Genomic DNA, 23,465 nt, shown 5'->3' with positions numbered 1-23,465 from the left:
AAAACATATCAGCATCATTGTATAGAAAGAAGCAGTGGAATGACACCATTGTGTTCCATAGAAGAAACACACAGGTATTGGAAGGATTCACTATAAAAAAAAAAAAAAAAAATACCATAAACAATATGACAGCAACATAACCACCATAATAATACAGGTGGTTAAAGAGACATTTGATGATTTAAAGTTTATCGCAATAAGCCGAGGATAACACTAATATATAAATGGTGCAACAGTGACATATGCATAATACAAAACACTACATGGCAACACACGACACTCATATAATGAAAAAACATCAATTTAACAACATAATGTTGTTAAATGAAAAGATCAGAAACTGATCTTTTCCGATCAGTTTCACCAAAGACGAACTACTGGACATTAGGAAACACACACCAGACAACATTTCTACAGTTTTTGACTATTCGGACGTTTTGTTTGATTTTCTCGTCGGAGCCACAGCTGTGTGTTTAATGTTTGTTCATGTGCTATTTTTCGACCCACTTTATATTAGGGTGGCCTTAAGTACTATGTACTAATATTTTAATTAATCATTTGATACAATGCACTTATTGTGTACATACATGTTTTACATTGTACTTACATTTTAAAAATACCTGCATGTAATTATATCTGTAATTAATTTCTGTAGTTACATTTGTAATTACACAGTTGACACTTCCCTTACACCAAACCCTACCCTTAAACTTACCCATACCACCACACCTGTCCCTAACCCTACCCTTAAACTAACCCATACCACCACACCTGTCCCTAACTTTACCCTTAAACTAACCCATACCACCACACCTGCCCCTAACTTTACCCTTAAACTTACCCATACCACCACACCTGTCCCTAACCCTACCCTTAAACTAACCCATACCACCAGACCTGTCCCTAACCCTACCCTTAAACTAACCCATACCACCACACCTGTCCCTAACTTTACCCTTAAACTAACCCATACCACCACACCTGTCCCTAACTTTACCCTTAAACTTACCCATACCACCACACCTGTCCCTAACCCTACCCTTAAACTAACCCATACCACCACACCTGTCCCTAACTTTACCCTTAAACTAACCCATACCACCACACCTGCCCCTAACTTTACCCTTAAACTTACCCATACCACCACACCTGTCCCTAACCCTACCCTTAAACTAACCCATACCACCACACCTGTCCCTAACTTTACCCTTAAACTAACCCATACCACCACACCTGTCCCTAACTTTACCCTTAAACTTACCCATACCACCACACCTGTCCCTAACTTTACCCTTAAACTAACCCATACCACCACACCTGCCCCTAACTTTACCCTTAAACTTACCCATACCACCACACCTGTCCCTAACCCTACCCTTAAACTAACCCATACCACCACACCTGTCCCTAACTTTACCCTTAAACTAACCCATACCACCACACCTGCCCCTAACTTTACCCTTAAACTTACCCATACCACCACACCTGTCCCTAACCCTACCCTTAAACTAACCCATACCACCACACCTGTCCCTAACTTTACCCTTAAACTAACCCATACCACCACACCTGCCCCTAACTTTACCCTTAAACTTACCCATACCACCACACCTGTCCCTAACCCTACCCTTAAACTAACCCATACCACCACACCTGTCCCTAACCCTACCCTTAAACTAACCCATACCACCACACCTGTCCATAACCCTACCCTTAAACTTACCCATACCACCACACCTGTCCCTAACTTTACCCTTAAACTTACCCATACCACCACACCTGCCCCTAACTTTACCCTTAAACTTACCCATACCACCACACCTGTCCCTAACCCTACCCTTAAACTAACCCATACCACCACACCTGTCCATAACCCTACCCTTAAACTTACCCATACCACCACACCTGTCCCTAACTTTACCCTTAAACTTACCCATACCACCACACCTGTCCCTAACTTTACCCTTAAACTAACCCATACCACCACACCTGTCCCTAACTTTACCCTTAAACTTACCCATACCACCACACCTGTCCCTAACTTTACCCTTAAACTAACCCATACCACCACACCTGCCCCTAACTTTACCCTTAAACTTACCCATACCACCACACCTGTCCCTAACCCTACCCTTAAACTAACCCATACCACCACACCTGTCCCTAACTTTACCCTTAAACTAACCCATACCACCACACCTGCCCCTAACTTTACCCTTAAACTTACCCATACCACCACACCTGTCCCTAACCCTACCCTTAAACTAACCCATACCACCACACCTGTCCCTAACCCTACCCTTAAACTAACCCATACCACCACACCTGTCCCTAACCCTACCCTTAAACTTACCCATACCACCACACCTGTCCCTAACTTTACCCTTAAACTTACCCATACCACCACACCTGTCCCTAACCCTACCCTTAAACTAACCCATACCAGCACACCTGTCCCTAACTTTACCCTTAAACTTACCCATACCAGCACACCTGTCCCTAACCTTACCCTTAAACTTACCCATACCACCACACCTGTCCCTAACTTTACCCTTAAACTTACCCATACCACACCTGTCCCTAACCTTACCCTTAAACTAACCCATACCACCACACCTGTCCCTAACCTTACCCTTAAACTAACCCATACCAGCACACCTGTCCCTAACCTTACCCTTAAACTTACCCATACCACCACACCTGTCCCTAACTTTACCCTTAAACTTACCCATACCACCACACCTGTCCCTAACCCTACCCTTAAACTAACCCATACCACCACACCTGCCCCTAACTTTACCCTTAAACTAACCCATACCACCACACCTGTCCCTAACTTTACCCTTAAACTTACCCATACCACCACACCTGTCCCTAACCTTACCCTTAAACTTACCCATACAACCACACCTATCCCTAACTTTACCCTTAAACTTACCCATACCACCACACCTGTCCCTAACCTTACCCTTAAACCTACCCATACCACCACACCGTCCCTAACTTTACCCTTAAACTTACCCATACCACCACACCTGTCCCTAACTTTACCCTTAAACTTACCCATACCACCACACCTGTCCCTAACTTTACCCTTAAACTTACCCATACCACCACACCTGTCCCTAACCCTACCCTTAAACTTACCCATACCACCACACCTGTCCCTAACTTTACCCTTAAACTTACCCTTACAACCACACCTGTCCCTAACTTTACCCTTAAACTTACCCATACCACCACACCTGTCCCTAACCTTACCCTTAAACCTACCCATACCACCACACCGTCCCTAACTTTACCCTTAAACTTACCCATACCACCACACCTGTCCCTAACTTTACCCTTAAACTTACCCATACCACCACACCTGTCCCTAACCTTACCCTTAAACCTACCCATACCACCACACCGTCCCTAACTTTACCCTTAAACCTACCCATACCACCACACCGTCCCTAACTTTACCCTTAAACTTACCCATACCACCACACCTGTCCCTAACTTTACCCTTAAACTTACCCATACCACCACACCTGTCCCTAACCCTACCCTTAAACTTACCCATACCACCACACCTGTCCCTAACCTTACCCTTAAACCTACCCATACCACCACACCGTCCCTAACTTTACCCTTAAACTTACCCATACCACCACACCTGTCCCTAACTTTACCCTTAAACTTACCCATACCACCACACCTGTCCCTAACCCTACCCTTAAACTTACCCATACCACCACACCTGTCCCTAACCTTACCCTTAAACCTACCCATACCACCACACCGTCCCTAACTTTACCCTTAAACTTACCCATACCACCACACCTGTCCCTAACCTTACCCTTAAACTTACCCATACCACCACACCTGCCCCTAACTTTACCCTTAAACTTACCCATACCACCACACCTGCCCCTAACCTTACCCTTAAACTTACCCATACCACCACACCTGCCCCTAACTCTACCCGTATTCCACCTCAATATCAGCAAAGGTGTTTAGCAATACAATTTGAACACAGTTATTGTACACACCGTAAAGACAGTAGCGATGACATCGAGTTTACCGTATCAATCCGAGCACAAGTCCGATGATGAAACTCTGGAAGAACTAGTTTTTCAACCCTAACCTCCATCGCAAGGATGACTTGAGCAGTTTCTCAGTGATACGCTATACTCATTTTGATATTCATTATGAGATGTTGCAGCTGTAATTCCTCACCATCAGCATTAACAAATGTACGTCCATCAACAAACCCATGTGTATATTTCTGATTTAATGCGGTGCTCATGCAGGAACTGTTTCAATAACAGCGCATACGCTAGCCCAGCACTAACGTGAATGACTGATGTAACATTACAGTTTCCAAGACAAATCTTGCTCCATCTTTTATCTTTACTCAAAGTAGTAAGAATGACAGATAATCTGCATTAATACACAGTTTTAGGTGATAGTGGCCCACAGATGATTAGCAGAAGTATTTCAGTAAGACAGTAATAACGTGAGTGACCTACACAATATACAACACAAAAAGACATATTTTAAACACCCGGTAGAAAATATATACATCAATAATTAATCATACTTAAGGTTGTGATTCTGAGGAGCAAGCCAGTGTAGGATAAGAGTTGCCAGAGTTTCCTTATGGGAGAGTGTTTGTTCAAGTTCAGTTGTGCAAAGTGGATTTCATCTCTCTCTCTGTCTCTTGGGTGTTTCCATAACTTTGTCCACATTTTATAGTATGCTAGCGGTACTAATGAAATGTCAAAGATCAGTGTGTGCCATTTCTCCTACAATTAATGAAGTATTGCTATTCATAGGTTTAAGAAAAGAGGCCTGTGACGCTCACGAGCACATGTGCTTAATTAGATTATCCATCCCTTCAGTGCCCACACCAGCTCTATGCAAAATATCACCTCCACTATACGTATAAACACACACTCACCTCACACCGCATGGTTTACCCGAGCAGGACGTGTTCCTCCATCACGTCTTTTATTGGTCCTGGAAAACCATTCCCACCTGTACCTCCATTATCACTGAGATGATGATAAACCTCAAACCAGCCAATCAGCATAAAAGTCCTGTTTTTATCCACCTTATTTTGCAATGCGCAAGTAAGCTGTTTTCTGTGAATGTGTGTGAACTCCTGATTCAATAGAAGAATAACAAAATGCAGTAAATGGTCAAATAATTTGAAGCAAAAGGGTTGAAAACCCATCAATACATTGAGTTTTAGAGCCAATTTCATGTTTTGTTCAATTTTTTTTGTGGGTCCTCGGAGTGTCAAATTTGGTGAAAATATCTAATTTAGTTTAGGCATTATATATACATTTGTATTTATGAACATATGAAAAATAACCCACACCTGAATTTGATTGCATTTTTTTGCCACTTACTATCAAAATTTGGCTTGAAGCATTTAGTCAACCCGCTTTGATTCCGATTATCCTACAGTGGTTTTGCCTCGATCGGACTAATGGTTTTGAAGATATTAATGAAAGTTGTTTAAACGCTAAATCACAACATTGAACTAATCATAAGGCGAAACCTAGCATGTTTGGAATTGTTGGACTCGGCAAGGATTTAATAAGTGAAAATAAGTCAACCAAATTCAAAGTTATAAGCATGTTGTGACTATTTGACTTACCACTAGGTGGCGCTGGCTCGAAACCTCTCAGGCTCCTTCAAGGCATTGTGCCAATGACCCATACCGAGTTTCATAATGATACGCTCATGCGTTCATGAAACACAGCATTTTACTACAAAATTCAAAATGGCCAACACTCAAAATCGCCCAAATCATTCAACTCAGCCTGCCGCCCCTATTCTAATGAGACCACTTTTGTGATTTTGGGGCAAACCGCTCAGAAGTTATATGCGAAAATAGCCATTTTTCATATCTCCAGACCACTAGGTGGCGCTGTGCTGAAACACAACATGTAGCCTCAGGTCATGCTTGTGATGATATGATATGACCAAGTTTGGTTACGATAAAGCGTTGCGGAGATACAGCCTTATGTTATTCGAAAACAGTTTGATGAATCGACTTGAATTCCCTAACTTTGCAATTGTCTGAATATAATCTGGTGCTTTTGTGCCAATTTTGGCCAGAAAATTTGCTGGGAAGATAATTGAACATGACAATGTATTTGGTCTTGGCGGACTAGATCTGCTACGCGGCTCCCGCAGAGCAAAATATGGGTTGCTACTGCTAATAGAGGCACAGACACAGCTGTGAGCATGTCAGATCTGCTGCTGCTGCTGCATAAATCCCATAGCAGATCTAGACAGGTGGAGCTGGGGGAGGTGGAGGGGGGGTTCGCGCTTCAGGGCTAGCCTACAATAAACACTGAACCAGACTATTTAAAATTTGATCGCAGCGTTCATTAATCGACTGTCGGTGAACATGTCAAACTAACGATCAAAGACGTCAGATTTTAGCCTAGGATCAGAGGAATCTTTTAGGATTGGCAAAATGTGTCTCAGACGGCCAAATCGTGGCTAAAATCGCTCAGTGTGCACCCGGCTTACGGCATTCTGAGTAGCTTTTAGGGTGTTGCTATGCAGATGCCAGATAAAGGATGTCATTCCACAAAAAACAAAGCACCCTAATGACATGCTGACGTTTTTAAAGCTACACTATGTAACTTTTCCGTCCACTAGAGGTCGCCTGTTCAAAACAAAGGCGTAGTTTGATGACGTCACGTTTGAGCGCAGAATCCTGGGACATGTGGTCTTCACCTCACAGCCGGTGGAAAAGAGTCAGGATAGGACTCGGGCAGAAATCATGTTCATGTGATTATTAACATTACTGTAGTCTGAAGCAGAGCATGAGCGAGTGTTGTGGAGCTGAGCAAGGCCGCAGGAGCGATTGAAGAGCGGGACTGTTATTATGGCATAGTCGCTGGTGGGACTTTTATTATGACACGGTCGCCGGCGCCACTTCCTCTTTTCCAGTCATGAGTATGAGGTAACGCAACTCTGTTTATCGTATTAGATATATCTGAGTGTGTCGAAAAGGAAGTTATGACGTTACTCTGAGCGTTCTCTCAGCGGCTGCTATGACACTTGTTCACACTGCAGTGAGAGTAAAGTGTTTCTGCTAAATAAAACCGGAAACCGAGGGTAACGCAGATATGACGCAATCGACAGGCGACTCCCTCACACGTCCCGGCTCCTTGGTTAAAATATCAATTTCTCACGATTTACAAATAGTTGGAAACATTTGGGATATTCTAAGTACTCAACTGAACAAAATATATAACACTGGCCTAGTGGTTTCTGGATATTTTACTGCAAAAATCTTACATAGTTCACCTTTAAAGGAAAAGTGTGTTCCCACGTGTCGTTAGACATTGACGTCATGATGCGTTATTAAGCACAGTGAGCTCTAAGCATATTCAGAAAGCTCTATGAACACATTTACTCAGTCACGTCCGGGAACAAAGTGTTTCCTCTCACTCACTGGACCACACACTCAACAACTCCTAAGATAGACAGTGAACCAAAGTAGCGGTAACATGTTTTAAGAGTGCATGGGCTGATACTCAATGTCCTTGTAATGGAGCATGATGGGTAATTACACTGGTACAGATCGCAAGATAGGACAAAATCCCAATTAGAAAGATAAACAGGCCACTTCCTTCTCATATCACGCCGACCTGAGTACAAACTTTCTTTAGACTGTAGAACAAAACACAACTTCACAGTTTTTTTTACAAAAAAAAAAGTTTAATGTTTTGTATTTAATAGGTTTTTACAGCCTATAAGAGCATGACATTGCGATGATAAACTGGTCCGCTGGGTTCAGAGAAGAGCATCACATCCGCATGTAGGCCACCTGATGAGAGAGGATGAACAGACTAGGTTTAGAATAACATACTTACATACTGCTCTTATATACAAAAACACTGAGTATCTGGATGACCTACTACATACCAAAATGTGCATTATGGATGCAATTAATCACGATTAATCGATTGCCCAGCCCAAATGTCTTTACTGTCCCTTTTGATCAATTTAATGTATTCTTGCAGAATAAAAGTATTGATTTCTTACAAAAAAGCCCAAATAGTTTTAAGTTGAAGTGTATAAGCCAACATTCTTGTGAGGTCCTCTATGACTTCTATAGGGGCTTTTGCATCGGAGGAACCTTTTCATAGTTCCGGCGTGTTCGCACCACAGAAACTAGGAATGATTTTAGCTCTAGGAACTAAATTAGCTCCAATCTCAGAGTAGGGTCTAACCCAGCACAATAGGAACTACTAGTCAAGTCACCTTTATTTCTATATTGCTTTTCACACACAGATGCTTCAAAGCAGCTTTACAGTGATGATAGGAAATACATTTTGTTTTAAATGAAAAGCTAAAGTAAGTTTCTGTTGTAAAAACTGATTTCAAAATGTATATATACCGCCAGATAAACCGCCATTATATTGCATAAAATGAAAACAATAATGTAAATATTATTATTATAAGTGTGAATCAAAAAATTAAAAGCGCATTAAAAAATAACAAGCATGATTTAAATCTCTTAAATGTCTAAGTGTGTGTTTTGGTCATAATTTAGACTTTTAGACTAATTTAGACTTTTTCTAATTTCAGCTTTCTATCTCATAATTAGGACTTTTAATCATAATTTAGATTTTTAAGTCCTAATTTTGACTTTATATCCCAAATTTTGAATTTTTATCTCAGAAGTCCTAATTTCAACTGTTCATTTCACAATGACTTAGCATGTCATATTCTTGACTTTTTATCTTATAATGAGGACTTTTAAAATCATATTTTCACAATTTTATCTCTTAATTTTGACTTTATGATCATTGACATGAGCTGCTCAGTAATATAGTTGAATATTTAGTGTCCCCGACTGAGCAAGCCCAAGCCAAAGCCAACGGTGGCGAGGAATCAAAACTACATCAGGTGACAGAATGCAGCAAAAAAAAAAACCTTGGGAGAAACCAGGCTCAGTCAGGGCTCCAGTTCTCCTCTGCCAGTTCACCAGTGACGTAAGTGTATGCGGATTGGCTGAACGCACGCGAAACACTGCCATTTTTTTTAAATCCATGTACACACAGATTATAGCCTATATATTTACTCCACAAACTCTACGAACATGGAAAACGGTGATAGATGGACCTCCAAACCGTTATGCTAACTAAGGAGAAAATCCAACGCAACTTTGGACCAAGCGAAACATGATTATGTATTTCTGCTCAGCTAGCGACATTAGGCATCAACCACACGGAAAATGCTAATACGTTTACATATACTGTCCACTTTCTTTGTATTACAGTTCTATCTAATACCGTATTAGACAGGACTGTTAAACAGATTATAAACTAATGGAGAATGGGAAAGCTGTGTGCTCAGGCTCTGCTGTTCTCAGCGCCGTCAAAATAAAAGTCACAACAACAATCGCGACTTACATCACTTCAGAGTTTTACTGGCGGTGCAAATGCAACCAGGAAAATGGCCCTTGGGGAACTACCCTGGTGGTGATTTCCTAGAAGTACTCGATGCGAAAGTGCTTATCGCGTTCGATATGGTTTACGACGCTTCTTTGTGTTCACACCAAGGTTATTATAGTTTTGCATTTTTAAAATAGTTTTTATTTTATTATCGTTTTCAATTTTGCTTTAAATTTCAGTTTAGTTTTAGTTCGTTTTCTAAATTGTTTTGCTAGTTTTAGTTTAGTTTTTATTTTGTAAACACATTTCTATTTAGTTTTTATACATTTCGTTTCAGTTTTAGTAATTATAGTTTAGCAGAGTTACCAGATCAAATCAAGATTTTAAATTTCAGCAAAGTTTAATGTTTCCACAGATTAGAGTTCTTATGCAGACATCTTAATAATAAAAATATAATAATGGAATACAGATTGTTTTATTTAAAGCCATGTCAGCATCTAAGGCTATATTCATGGCAAAAATTCAATCATAGGCTATATATTCAATAAAACCAAGCAAACAAACACAACAAGTCATATTATACAAGATTTTTAAAATCAACTTATGATTAAAAAAATCCAAAACCTTTTCATTTATAATCTTACTAAATAAGTCCTTAAGTGAAATAACTTGATAAAAGATCATTCTTGTTTTAACCCAGGACAGTCCAACAAAATATGTTTAACGGAGAGGGGAATCTACAAAACAAGCATAAAGTTTAGGGCTGTCAAAAGATTAATCGCGATTAATCGCATCCAAAATAAAAGTTTGTGTTTACATAATATATGTGTGTGTACTCTGTTAATTATTATTTATATATAAATACACACACAAGCATGTATATATTTAAGAAAAATATATAATTTTTATATATAAAACATTTATATTTATATATATTATAGATTATATAAATGTATATACAGTATATACATACAAATATTTCTTAAATATATACATGAATGTGTGTGTATTTATATATAAATAATAATTAACAGAGTACACACACATATATTATGTAAACACAAACTTTTATTTTGGATGCGATTAATCGCGATTAATCTTTTGACAGCCCTACTAATTATTATTTTATTTCAGTTCGTTTTGTTGTTAGTTGTTAGTTTCGTTTAGTTTTAGTTTTTCATTTATTATGATTTTTTTTTTTTAATTCCAGTTTACGAAAATGTTTTTTGACCAATAGTTTTAGTCTTAGTTTCATTTTTTGTTTACGAAAATAACCTTGGTTCACACCCAAGCGATTTCCAATGGCGATGCGCCGAATGAATGTGCAAATTCAGTAGATGCGCTCCCGGTACACAAGGTGGTGCTGCGGCACTTCTGACACTCGCTTGTCACACAGAAGAAGAAGAGAGACAGTATTTACGTGCTTGCCAAAACCATTCACACACTTTTTGCTAACTGCAAGCAGCATTAGCAGCTCATCTTCTTCTTTGTCTACTTCCTCTTCGTCGTATCAATGTGTGCTCGACAAGAGCGTTTTGTGCTTAAGTCGTGTTTTACTGTCACTTCAGCAGCTCCAAACATGTGAACAAAAGCGCAGATCTCAATGGTCGGCCAGTTTTTAATGCGGCACGTCAAACAAAACAAACAAAAAACCGAAAGCATTTTTTTTTTATTATGCTTTTCACATCTGCCGTTTTGCGTGTCGGTGTGCACACTCACATTGGCGCCCTTTGTTTAGTCATAAGGCGTTAATCTTCGGCAATAAACGTGCATGATAATCGTCCCGGTGTGAACAGGCATTTAGCGTGCAAGTTTAATTACTTCAAAAACAGTGGAGAAATGACTAATTCTGGGGTCTTCATTTACATTAAAAAACTAAATGGATTAAAAAAAATGGCCGCTGAACTTTAATAGCAAAATGTGAAACGTGCCAAACAGAAAAGAGCAGCATTAACCAAAAGCGCTTCATGCCAGCCTTGAGTCCTGCTGTGACGGACGATGATGAACTCTCGCTCAAGGATTCGTCCCTCACGGCCTTCAGTGTGCTTCACACTCCCAGTAACTCATGCACATCATAAAACAGACTGTCAAACCAGCAGCATTTCAATAAGATACATCAGAGCTAGGGGTGAGTGGTACGACCAAAATCTGATACACTGTATGCATAAGAAACGTATATTGAGCAGCAAATCATCATATTAGAATGATTTCTGAAGGATCATGTGACACTGAAGACTGGAGTAATCACAATAAATTACATTTTACAAACAGAAAACAGTTTTTTTCCCACAATATTAGTGTTTTTACTCTATTTTTGATCAAATAAATGATCAAAAACACACCAAAAAAATGTACTGACCCCAAACTTTTAGTTGGTTTAATTCGAAATTAAAAGACAAATTAATTTAAATTGGACGCAAATCATATATGAATGACAACTCTGGCTTCACTGCAAAAACAGGGTTCTCCAGAGTGGTGATTCTTCCCAATATTAGCTGGATTAACTTCCATCTGAACGCTGGAAAACATCTATTCATGCAAACCTGTTCCACTCGATCCAGCTTTTTTATCTATATAGGTCAGGTGTTTGTGTGTGAGTGGTTGTTCTCAGCACAACAAAGGCGTTGAATGAACTGTACACAGCATTCCCAGAGGCACATATGCTTGATGGCTCGATGTCGGCCTGCCATTTTATCATCAGAGCACTACAAAAATTGGCAAGATGAGTGATAGTTTTCCACTTGATGGAGGAAGTTCAATGTCTCCAACAGCTAGAGCAGAGAAAACAAGTTGCTAGCCAAAGAAACAAGTCCATTATCTGAATTCAGATTAAACAAAAGAAAAGAAATCTCAATACGAAGCTTGTTTAATGTAACGTTGAGCTTCTGGGCTTCTGAGCTCAACAGGCTGACATTGAGTTTCTGCATGTAGAGTGTCCCACATTGTCCACTTATTAGGTTCTATTTCAGTTAGGATGTTCCCTTAGAAGGTTGCTGCCTATACCGATAACACATTCTCACTCCCAACGTGTCAAAAGCTGAAGTATGGTCAAGCATCACTATTAAGATGCTGAAGGCGGCTCTAGTCATCACTATAATCATTGAACCAGGAACTCAATTGCTTTCAATGAGAAACCTTTGGTGTACAAAGACGCAAAGGGCATGGGAATTTTATCATCATGAAATTATATAATTTTATTTTGTTTACATTACACTATTTAGACATTTTTGAGCAGCTAACATGACCCTTAAACCAAACCGTTTGCCAATATAAAACACAGGATATAACAGGCCGATGCAACAACAGTCACAATTTATTTAGTCTTCTGAGACTGAATTATTGGTTTGTGAGAGGAACAAACCCAGAAGTGATTCAAAACCCATCAATGTATGATGAAGCACTGGCTTTGGTGTGTCTCATGAACTATTGTGCTAAAGTTTGGATTTATCTTCTAACTGACTGTGATCATTTTCAGTGAGAAAAACAAAGATATTGTATGGCTTCAGAAGACTTAGAATGCAACACAAGTCTTTTGTGATACTTTTATTCTGATCTTTGGTCACTTTTTGCAATAAATACATTATCCTGTTACATATTTTATATTGTTGAGAAGTGGTTAGGTTTAGGGTAGAAAGGTGTTTGAGGCGAGTTTGAGGCGTTGACTAGGTCTCCAAATTCCCCCGATCTTAAGGTAGATCAAGATCAAGGTAAATTGTACTTAATTTGTCTTTCGGGAAACATGCAAGTATCTTCTGTTGCTTCTGAAGGGCAGTACTACATGAAAAAAAAAGATATTTAAACAAAATAAGAAACATATGTTCAAAAGAGAAGGTTCAAATTTGCAAAAGATGCTGGAAACCTAAAGAGTTTGCAGGACCTGGAGGATTTTTCTGAAGAACATTGGGCAGTTTAACTGCTCAGGACAAACAAGGGACTCAAGAACAACCATCACAAAACAAAACCAAAAATCATCCGTGGATCATCCAGGGAACGACACACAGTATTGAGAATGAATGGTTCATAAACTTTTGAACGGGTAATTTTTCATAAATTCAGCTATTTTTTTGTCTTGTAGGCTATTATGTAAGCATTTTTTTCAAATGTAAAATATCTTTTTCAGGACAGCACTAAATAAAAAAGACGCATTTTGTATGATCTCATTTTGTTAAAATTATTCACATTTTCACAGATTCTGCAAGCGGTTCACATACTTTTTCTTGCAGCTGTATACATACACTATATTGCCAAATGTATTGGGTCACTCCTCCAAATCATTGAATTCAGGTGTTCAATCACTTCCATGGCCACAGGTGTATAAAATCTAGCACATGCAGACGCTTCTACAAACATTAGTGTGAGAATGGGTCTCTCTCAGGAGCTCAGTGAACTCAAGCGTGGTACTGTGATAGGTTGTCACCTGTGTAATAAGTCCATTCGTGAAATCTCCTCACTATTAAATATTCCACGCTCAACTGTTAGTGGTGTTATAACAAAGTGGAAGCATTTGGGAAAAACAGCAACTCAGCCACGTAAAATCACAGAGCAGGGTCAGCACATGCTGAGGTTCACAGTGCACAGAAATCGCCAACTTTCTGCAGAGTCAATAGCTACAGACCTCCAAACTTCTGTGGCCTTCAGATGAGCTCAAGAACAGTGTGTAGAGCTTCATGGAATGGGTTTCCATGGCCGAGCAGCTCATCCAAGCTTTACATCACCAAGTGCAGTGCAAAGCGTCAGATGCAGTGGGGTAAAGTTAGTTCCAGTGAAAGGAACTCTTAATGCTTGAGCATACCAAGACATTTTGGACAATTTCATGCTCCCACCTTTGTGGGAAAAGTTTGGGAATGGCCCCTTCCTGTTCCAACATGACTGACCAGCGCACAAAGCAAGATACATAAAGGCATGGATGAGCGAGTTTGGTGTGGAGGAACTGGACTTGCCTGCACAGAGTCCTGACCTCAACCCGATAGTCTCCTCTCTAATTCATCCCAAAGGTGTTCTGAGAGCCAGGCCTTCTCGTCCAACATCAGTGCCTGACCTCACAAATGTGCTTCTAGAAGAATGGTCAAAGATTCCCATAAACACACTCCTAAACCTTGTGGAAAGCCTTCCCAGAAGAGCTGAAGCTGTTAGAGCTGCTAAGGGTGGGCCAACTCCATATTAAACCCTACGGATTAAGAATGGGATGTCATTAAAGTTCATGTGCAAGTAAAGGCAAGCGTCCCAAAACTTTGGGCAATATAGTGTGTGTGTGTGTGTGTGTATATATATATATATCCTACTTTTACAAATGAATGCAAAGAATTAAATGAGTATTAAACTGATGCATGAGGCAAGCAATTTTTTGGCCGATACAGGGACACCTAAGGGTGCCTAAGAGTCTTAATAGTAATGCTAAAGGCTCTTGATCATGCTTCAGCTTTTGACACCTTGTGAGTGAGAATGGGTTGATATAGATATGTTTTGAAACAAAGCCAAATTATTAATCATTAAAAATTGGTAGCAGACCCATTCCCTCACACCTCAAGTGCTCCAGTGTTATAGATCCTTCACTAACACCCAATTTCCCAGGAACTCCTGCACAGCACTTGTAAAATTCTCCTCATCTGCTTATTGACACTTTTTTTCTGTCAGAAAAATAGACTCTTTTGCAGAGGATAAAGCTGCACCTCAGCATCAGCACTATTTCCCTTCATGGATCAAGCACTGAAACTCTTCACAGTGAGTTTAAGAGAAAAGACTGCCAAGAGACAGATGTTTTGTCTCCTTAATTGGGAGCAAATATGCTGGGGAAATTACAGAAACTGAGGCAAGCATTTCAACCAGGATATCTGCCTGATACCAATGCACGTCTGCTTCAAAGAGTTTTTTTTCATTAGCATACTTCTTTTCCACTGAAAGGCATTTCAGCTCAAGCCATGCGTTTAAGAGTTACTAATGTCAGCTTAGATGAAGGTGGGCAATTAAAAATGCTATCAAATTAGGTGACGGATAACAAAACATTCACTCATTAGCTGCAAAGATAAAAGATATATGTGAACAGTCACACATAGAAGGTAGTAAGAAGAGCCTTGCTATTGTCAGTGAAACACATACATCATTATTCTGCTGGATTGGTCTGCATCCTTTATCATTGTAAATCCTGTTTCCATATAGTGGACATAACATTATGGCATATGGCTGGGTGAAGTTTTACCTCATAGCAGAACATGCGAGCAAAGCCGAGTGGTGTGATGCTCTGCTCAATATTCTGCTCTATGCCACATATAAACTCATTAGGTTGTTGGTGAATTTGGAGGACACGCGTGACAATATTTGTTTTTAGCACACTTGACCAAACCCACACTACAAAAGAATTAAATAATAGTGCAAAACCTTATATATATATATATATATATATATATATACATACACACACACACACACACACCGATCAGGCATAACATTATGACCTAATATTGAGTTGGTCCCCCTTTCGCTGCCAAAACAGCCCTGACCCGTCGAGGCATGGACTCCTCTACACCCCTGATGTTAGCAGCAGATCCTTTAAGTCATGTAAGTTGTGAGGTGGGGCCTACATGGATCTGACTTGTTTGTTCAGCACATCCCACAGATGCTTGATTGGATTGAGATCTGGGGAATTTGGAGGCCTAGTCAACACCTCAAACTCGTTGTTGTGCTCCTCAAACATTCCTGAATAATTTTTGCTTTGTGGCGGCGCATTATCTGCTGAAAGAGCCACAGCCACCAGGGAATACCGTTTCCATGAAAGGCTGTACATGGTCTGCAACAATGCTTAGGTAGGCGGTACGTGTCAAAGTAACATCCACATGAATGGCAGGACCCAAGGTTTCCCAGCAGAACATTGCCCAAGGCATCAGTGCCTCCGCCGGCTTGCCTTTCTCCCATAGTGCACCTGGTGCCATGTGTTCCCCAGGTAAGCGACGCACACACCTGGCCATCCACGTGATGTAAAAGAAAACGTGATTCATCAGACCAGGCCACCTTCTTCCATTGCTCCATGGTCCAGTTCTGATGCTCACGTGCCACTGTTGGCACTTTCGGCGGTGGACAGGGGTCAGCATGGGCACCCTTGACTGGTCTGCGGCTATGCAGCCTTTGCCTGGCTCCGCCCTCCTATGTACTTCCGCTCAATTTTTAATTTTCCTTCAGTACGTCGTCTGGGTTTGCAGTATATTCGCTGGTTTTCTCCGGCCAAATTTTAACTGGTCCAATCAGCGAACAGACTGATGACGCTGAAAATGATGACGTTGATGTCGTGCGCTAGTTTGAGTTGTAGTTCAGTAATGGCGGTGGGGAAAGATGCGAGCGAAGACATTCGGTCCGTTGTGGCAACGATGCCGAATATCCAGAAGTTAAAGCCAGAGCAAGAACAATCTTTGCTGAGTTTTGTTGGTGGCCATGATGTTGTGGCCCTCCTCCCCACAGGGTTCGGGAAAAGATTGATTTTCAAGCTCGCTCCGTTAGTGGTGAAGCGAAAAAACAAGGCGAACGCTAGCAATACTAAGCCAATAGCTGTTGTCGTCTCCTCTCATATGTCACGACTAAACATTAGCGATTGGTTAGGCAGATCTAGAGTGGCTCTGGTCAGATCGAATAGTTTTAAACTTCAACAGAGTACCCGCCTTCAAGGAAGTTAACGCTTGTCAATGGAGAGTGGCCGGACTCTCTGTACAAATGAAATGTACGAGAGTCTGGTAGGACCAGGCTAATGCCGCCCCATACGCAACAAACTGTGATGCTCTGTGTATTCTGACACCTTTCTATCAGAACCAGCATTAACTTCTTGAGCAATTTGAGCTCCAGTAGCTCGTCTGTTTGATCGGACCACACGGGCCAGCCTTCACTCACCACGTGCATCAATGAGCCGTGGCTGCCCATGACAATGTCGCCGGTTCTCCACTGTACCTTCCTTGGAGCACTTTTGATAGATACTGACCAAATTGACCTTTATTTTCATTAAAAAGGCTTATTTCTGCTATTGTAGGCCACACCATGATAACGTCATTTTTGCTGGGCACACATTCACGATTGTGCGGATGCAGCGAGTATAAACCAGACTTTAACAGTATACCACTGCAAAGGTATTTCAAACTTATCTTCTGGGTTGAGCGAGCAGCCCTAAGCGGACTGAGTGAGTGGAATCTTCAGATGGGTGCTCTCCGCTCCGAAGGAAATATTAACGCTCCCTTCCCCACTCTGCTCCACTCACATGCTCTGCCTCATAGCCAGATATTTCAGAGTGCTTTGGTAGGAAGAGGTGTCCAAGTCACATCAATTAACCACTGGAGTACCTCAGGGTTCGGTGTTTGGCCCTTTCCTTTTCTCGATATGCACTACATCGATGGAACTCTTGTTGTGGTCTAAAGAACACACAGGGACTGTACAGATCTCAGGGCTTTTTGTTTTCTCAGTCAGCCAAGCTAACAATTTAACCAGAATTCCTCCTTTATCTAAATCATTTAACAACAAAGACGCAACATGACTAAACTCTCTTTATAGATTGCTAAAGGGATGATGTGTTTTTCTAGGCCAAAACCAGAAACGAGTTAACATTAGCACTTCTGGTTTCGATTCATGCTAAAATCAATGGGTTTTTTTTTCCGGTAAAATACCTGAAATAAGGTCTGTGGTTAACACAGGCTATTTTTGCCTAATTTTTGCTATAATCCAAAAGCCAATGGAAAAATCCTCTTGGGTTTTTGTCCAGAGAATCAGGGTGATGCGAACTTAGAGCTCTGCAGTGATGTATTTTTGTTGGCCAGTCTATATTTCATTTACTGTGTCACACCTACAGTACTTTGCTATGCTAGTCTGCACTTTCCTAGGCAATTTTGTGACTTCTCATTACTGTGTTTCTCATTACTGTCTCTTTAGGATGAATAGCTTGTTTGGTAGTCCCCTATTTTATGTCGCTTTGGATAAAAGCATCTGCTAAATGTAATGCAAGTAAGGAGTTCGAGATAATGAACTATAATGACTAAGCAGTTCAGTATGACTAAGTATGTGACCTGATAAGAGTTCATGCAGCGCAGGAATGCAGGCAGCCTGAAGGTGCTGGACATCAGAAGCTTCTGGATCTCCTCACATGAGCTCTGAGGGAGGGGCAGAGGGTGCACGCTAATGTCCTTCTCCCAGACATCCACAACACTAGAACGAGAGAAAGAAAACGGAAGATATGAGAGAGAGAGAGAGAGAGAGAGGGAGAGAGAATTATGCCACACACTCCTAATTTCGCTCCAGCCAGAAAAAAAGGTAAATGTGTGAGAACATTTGTTAAATCAATTATCAGTAAATAGAGGCCACATCCACACAAAGCCAGAGCTTTCCCTATCCAATCTTTTCCCCCTCATCTCAAGAAATATCTGCGTACACACGAGACCACTGAAACCGACTCAAACGATGTAGTATACATGCCAGAACAGTATGTGGCGCTGTAATTCTGCCAAAGAAATACACTAAAAATGAAGAAGAAGAGTTGTGGCTAGAAGGGGTACAGCAACGGTCGGAAGTGAAGCAAAATCTCACGATAAAATAACAACAAATAAACTTGCTACTTACCAGATTGTGTTTTATTAACGCCTACACCTACCCCAACCCTAAACCTACCCTTACAATAATGCAAATACAGTCATTAAATGACACAATATTGATGTGCGCATGCCCAGTGGCCGTAGCGGTTTCCTTTCTAGTCTTTACCGTGCGGGACGTGGTGTGATGACATCACTGTTTCACAAAATATACGGATTGGCTGTACACAAGAAAACGCAAGGGAGTACGTTTTGGGAGTTCATTTTAGTCCATCCTGAAGTCCGTTTTGCAGAGATGGACTAAAAATGAACTCCCAAAACCTCCTGCCAGATTCTGGAAGATGAATTCTTCAAACAGTGGTACTAGAGGATGTGGTGCTGGTCCTTCAAGAGTCACTCTCAACCTATCTGTCCATAAAGCCTATAAAAAAACCTTCTTCATGTATTTTACAACACTTCAGCTTGTGATTCTTATCTAGTGGGGGTCATTTTTTAGGATTCTTTACCTAACTGAAGTCTCTGAGATCCTGACACCTTCACTTCTGGAGACTCCAGGTAGGTTCAGCTCTGGAAAATGGTGGCGCTGGAGACTAAAGGGTTCCTGATGGTTTCACCCTTAATTCTTCACCTTAATTCTTAATTCTTTTGCAGTTAACAGGTGTCTTTTCTTCACCACCTGTTTTTGTCAGATCCTGCTGACCCAACGAGCATTTCACTGTCCAATGGTCACGCCTGAACTGCAATGTCTAGTATTGCATTAGTATTGCATCCTTCTCATGGGCATTTAATTTTAATTGAGTTAAATCTCTTTTTTGGCTCAATTTATCTGTAAAAGAAAACATGCCTAATAATTCTGCACACCTGAATATAAGGTGATTTTCATTTCCAGCCTTCATGAACAATTATATATCACTTATACATTATTAAATACTAAATCAATAGTAGTTATTAGGATTACTGTGGTTTGGAATTGGTCAAATGTGCCTGAAAAAAAAATATGATCAGAAAATCAACGTGCCTAATAATTCTGCACTCCCTGTATTGTGTGTTTTGAGGCCTTGATTCAGTGTATTACATTTTTATTTTTTTCCAAAACCATGTATAAACGTTTTTCTCTCAAAAATACAAGCATGTACATACATGTTGCTCACATATTATGGTAGCCCAGTTTGTGCTGAATACAGTGTAAATGACACTTTTGCCATTAATATGTTTGTAAGCAACTGAAAAAAGCACAAATGTCAGAGCATGGCAAAACTTCTAAAGGGCCCCAAAACTGTGCAGACTTAAGTAAAGTGTCCCTGTGAAAAATGCGTTGCCTGACTCAGTATCTGCGGTCAGATGAGATGTTGTTAGGCTATATGTCAGTAGCCTGGTTTCCATTACAGATTTTTCTAAATGTCGATAAAAAACTATTGCGAAATGACGTTGTTTCCATTTACCGATGTTATGCGACTAAAATATAATTTTTTCCTCTCGCGATAAGTCATTCCAGAAATCATGGCTACGGATGTTAGTAGGTTTGAGTATATCGCATCCACCACACTAGCCATTATTTTTAATCGAAAGAGAAGTTGGCATGTTATCCAAGCATTAATGGTAAGGAAAGTCCCTTATACTTGGAGTGTCTGAGGTTTTTTGGGTGTTTATCTGCTTCAAGGTCTTGATAAATTGTAGCATTTCTTTGTTGTTTAGAATTAAATTAGAATTAGAATTACCAGTTTTCCCGTAATTATTTAGTCTTTTATGAGTTTAATAAAGAACTCTGACTCGTCTTCTTTCCAAATATACCGCGCTATCTTTAAAAAATGATCATGTGACTTTTACGTACACCAGGTGACCTGTAAAATAGAAAAAAAAACATTGAAGTTTTGCTGAATATTACTTTTTTGAATAGCCTGAAAAACCACCTCATGTGAGCGTAAAATCTTTCTTGCAATATATATGGGCTTTTGTGAAATTGACGCGTTTCCATTGGGTGTATTTTCAATTTGCGCAATTTGAAGGGTATTGGAAAAGCAGCTAGTGTCATTATTCTGACGTTATTTTTGCAAAGAAATACAAGGTCTTACTTCAGAAAAACAAACTTTCCTGTCCTGACGTTATACTGTGCTCACGACACACTCTTAAATTGTGCGCACAAATGCGAAGGCATAACTTTACTAAATAAAAAGCAAATGAAATTAAGAGAACGCAACGTCATTGTTACATTTAGTAATTCATGAAAATCCCCAAAAGTAGCAATACATTATTTAATTGGTACGCTGTGTGTTAGCTGGGAAGGATTTGCATACAGGAATGATGTTTACTTCTGTACATTGTTGTTTAATTAACAGTTCATGTTAGTATTGTGTATTTATCATGGTGACTCTAGTTTCTAAAATGCCTCTTTATTTTAACTTGTTTTCTATATTTTTAATGAATGTGGTGGCTCATATAATTTTTAAACTTTATTGCATTAACAAAAACTAGTTTGGCAATGCTATTTAACTTTTTACTGCCTAACTTAATACTGTTATCCATCATTGTTAGTGATATTCAAATATGTATATTATAAGTATAGAGGGACGGTACTTGTGTGTATGACAACCAATTTAGAGAACGACATTTGCTTGGTTCAAGCCAGCACACCCTACGCCAATTTGCACTGCTCCTGGTAGATTGCATTGGTCATAATGGAAATGAGCTCTTTAATTTGCACATTGTCAGTAGATCACCTGCAGAACTTATTATGGGATTGCGACCTCAAGTTTGCCCTGTTTAGTAAGTCAGGCCCTTTAATGGCACACAGCATGGGTCTGGTCCATTGAGCGTTTCTGCTCAGGCTGCTGAAGACTGACCAGTAAAAGGTTTTGCTCAGCTAGGAGAAAACGAGAAGGAATATTAACTGAAGGTGAAAAGAAACCGTTACTGCCTCTGCGCAATATCTCTGCGCCCGCAGAAGCAGCTGGACCTTAAATTATATTAATCTGACAGTTTGAATTTTTAATCATGTCACAGCAATCTGTCAATACGCGGCACTGAAGACAGCCCGAGCGAGCGGCAGGGCAGCAGAGAAGCGGGGAGACTTATGTCCTGACACACATTATGGTGATGATCTATTCAGGACATTTCATTGACATTTACCCATCTGTGCTGTAATTCCACAGAAAGCGCACACCCAGCTCTGAAAAGCAGAAATGCTGGAGAAGCCCAGAAAGAGAAGCATCATGCAAAACTACAACCAGGGAAGCAAACTTCCTTCCATCCTTTTTGATGGAAGTTGGTCAATTACATAACTGTGTTAATTGCATTTCATGTTACAAGAGAAGTTATTTTTGATATCTGAGCATTTTGAATTAAAGACATTATCTTCTTCAAAGTGCTATGGAAAGTCTGAGCTATACGCCTGTGCTTCCAAGTGAATGTTTCTTTCCTACTCTTGAACAGATATTGTTTCTGTGTGTGGTACATAACACACACAGTTTCTGCCAATCTCATGTTAACCTTAAAGGGATAGTTCACCCAAAAATGAAAATTAGCCCATGATTTACTCACCCTTAAGTCATCCTAGGTGTATATGACATTCTTTCAGACGAATAAAATCTGAGTTATATTAAAAAAGTCCTGGCTCTTCCCAGCTTTATAATGGCAGTGAATTGTTGCTCTGTTTTTGAAGTCCATAAAAAATGCATCTATCCATCATATCCACATGGCTCTGGGGTGTTAATAAAGGCCTTCTGAAGTGAAGCGATGCGTTTGTGTAAGAAAAATGTCCATATTTAAAACTTTATAAAGTAAAGTTCCAGCCGATCACCTTCTGTGGAAAAGTACTGAAAGTGCCTTCTCGCGTACGAGACGTCTGAAGAGCGTACCTGATAGCGTAAGCCTTTTGAACGGCAGAGGCACTTTCAACACTTTTTCCATAAATTGAATATGGAAGGCGATCGGCCGAAAATTTACTTTATAATGTCTTAAATATGGTTATTTTTCTTACACAAACGCATCGATTTGCTTCAGAACGCCTTTATAGACCCTTTTCACATTTCCGGGTTTCTCAGAGCGGAAGTCGTCATAGTTGGGCTAAATATTATAGCTGTGAATGAGAGATTACATTAAATATTTTTTTTGTGTGCCTATTTGCTTAAATAGCAAAATAAAAACGCCACAATAGTGATTTCACAACTTTCAAAAAGAGGAAAAAAATTGAGTGAGATGATAACGGCAGTCAAAAGAGAGAAATATGTTAATTTTTACCATCACTCCCATAGACGCTGTAGAAACACCCTCACAGCAGCGCTAACTTGTTTTTTTAATTTGATGCAAAAGTAATAAAATACAAAGTATTAGTGTTATAAATGTACATATATTTAAAAAAAAAATGAAAATACAAAAAACGTTGCTGGATTTACGATATTGATGACCGTTAAAACGAGTCATCACAGTCTGTGAAAAAGGTCTATTAACCCCCAGAGATGTGTGGAGCAGTTATTTGACGAAGAGATGCAGTTTTATG

General features: G+C 40.0%; 1 protein-coding gene across 2 annotated transcripts in view; it reads right to left on the bottom strand.

The window, feature by feature from the left end:
- Positions 1 to 7,726: 7,726 nt before the first annotated feature.
- ube3d (ubiquitin protein ligase E3D) overlaps positions 7,727 to 23,465 on the bottom strand; it is a 46,680-nt gene continuing 30,941 nt past the window's right edge. Inside the window, exons 9-10 of one of the 2 annotated variants that reach the window (XM_079836673.1) lie at positions 18,452 to 18,590; positions 7,727 to 7,846 (exon numbers count right to left, since the gene is read on the bottom strand). In XM_079836673.1, the coding sequence (XP_079692799.1) occupies positions 7,826 to 7,846; positions 18,452 to 18,590 (160 nt within the window). In that variant the 3' untranslated portion in view covers positions 7,727 to 7,825. Of the gene's footprint in view, positions 7,847 to 18,091; positions 18,591 to 23,465 lie in introns of those variants that run through there. The other variant, XM_079836672.1, reaches the window with a different exon arrangement.

Source organism: Gobio gobio (assembly GCF_949357685.1).
Source record: "Gobio gobio genome assembly, chromosome: 15".
Classification (NCBI taxonomy): domain Eukaryota; kingdom Metazoa; phylum Chordata; class Actinopteri; order Cypriniformes; family Gobionidae; genus Gobio; species Gobio gobio.
Note: the sequence above shows the minus strand (reverse complement) of the source record. Positions and strands in the feature narration are given on the sequence as shown.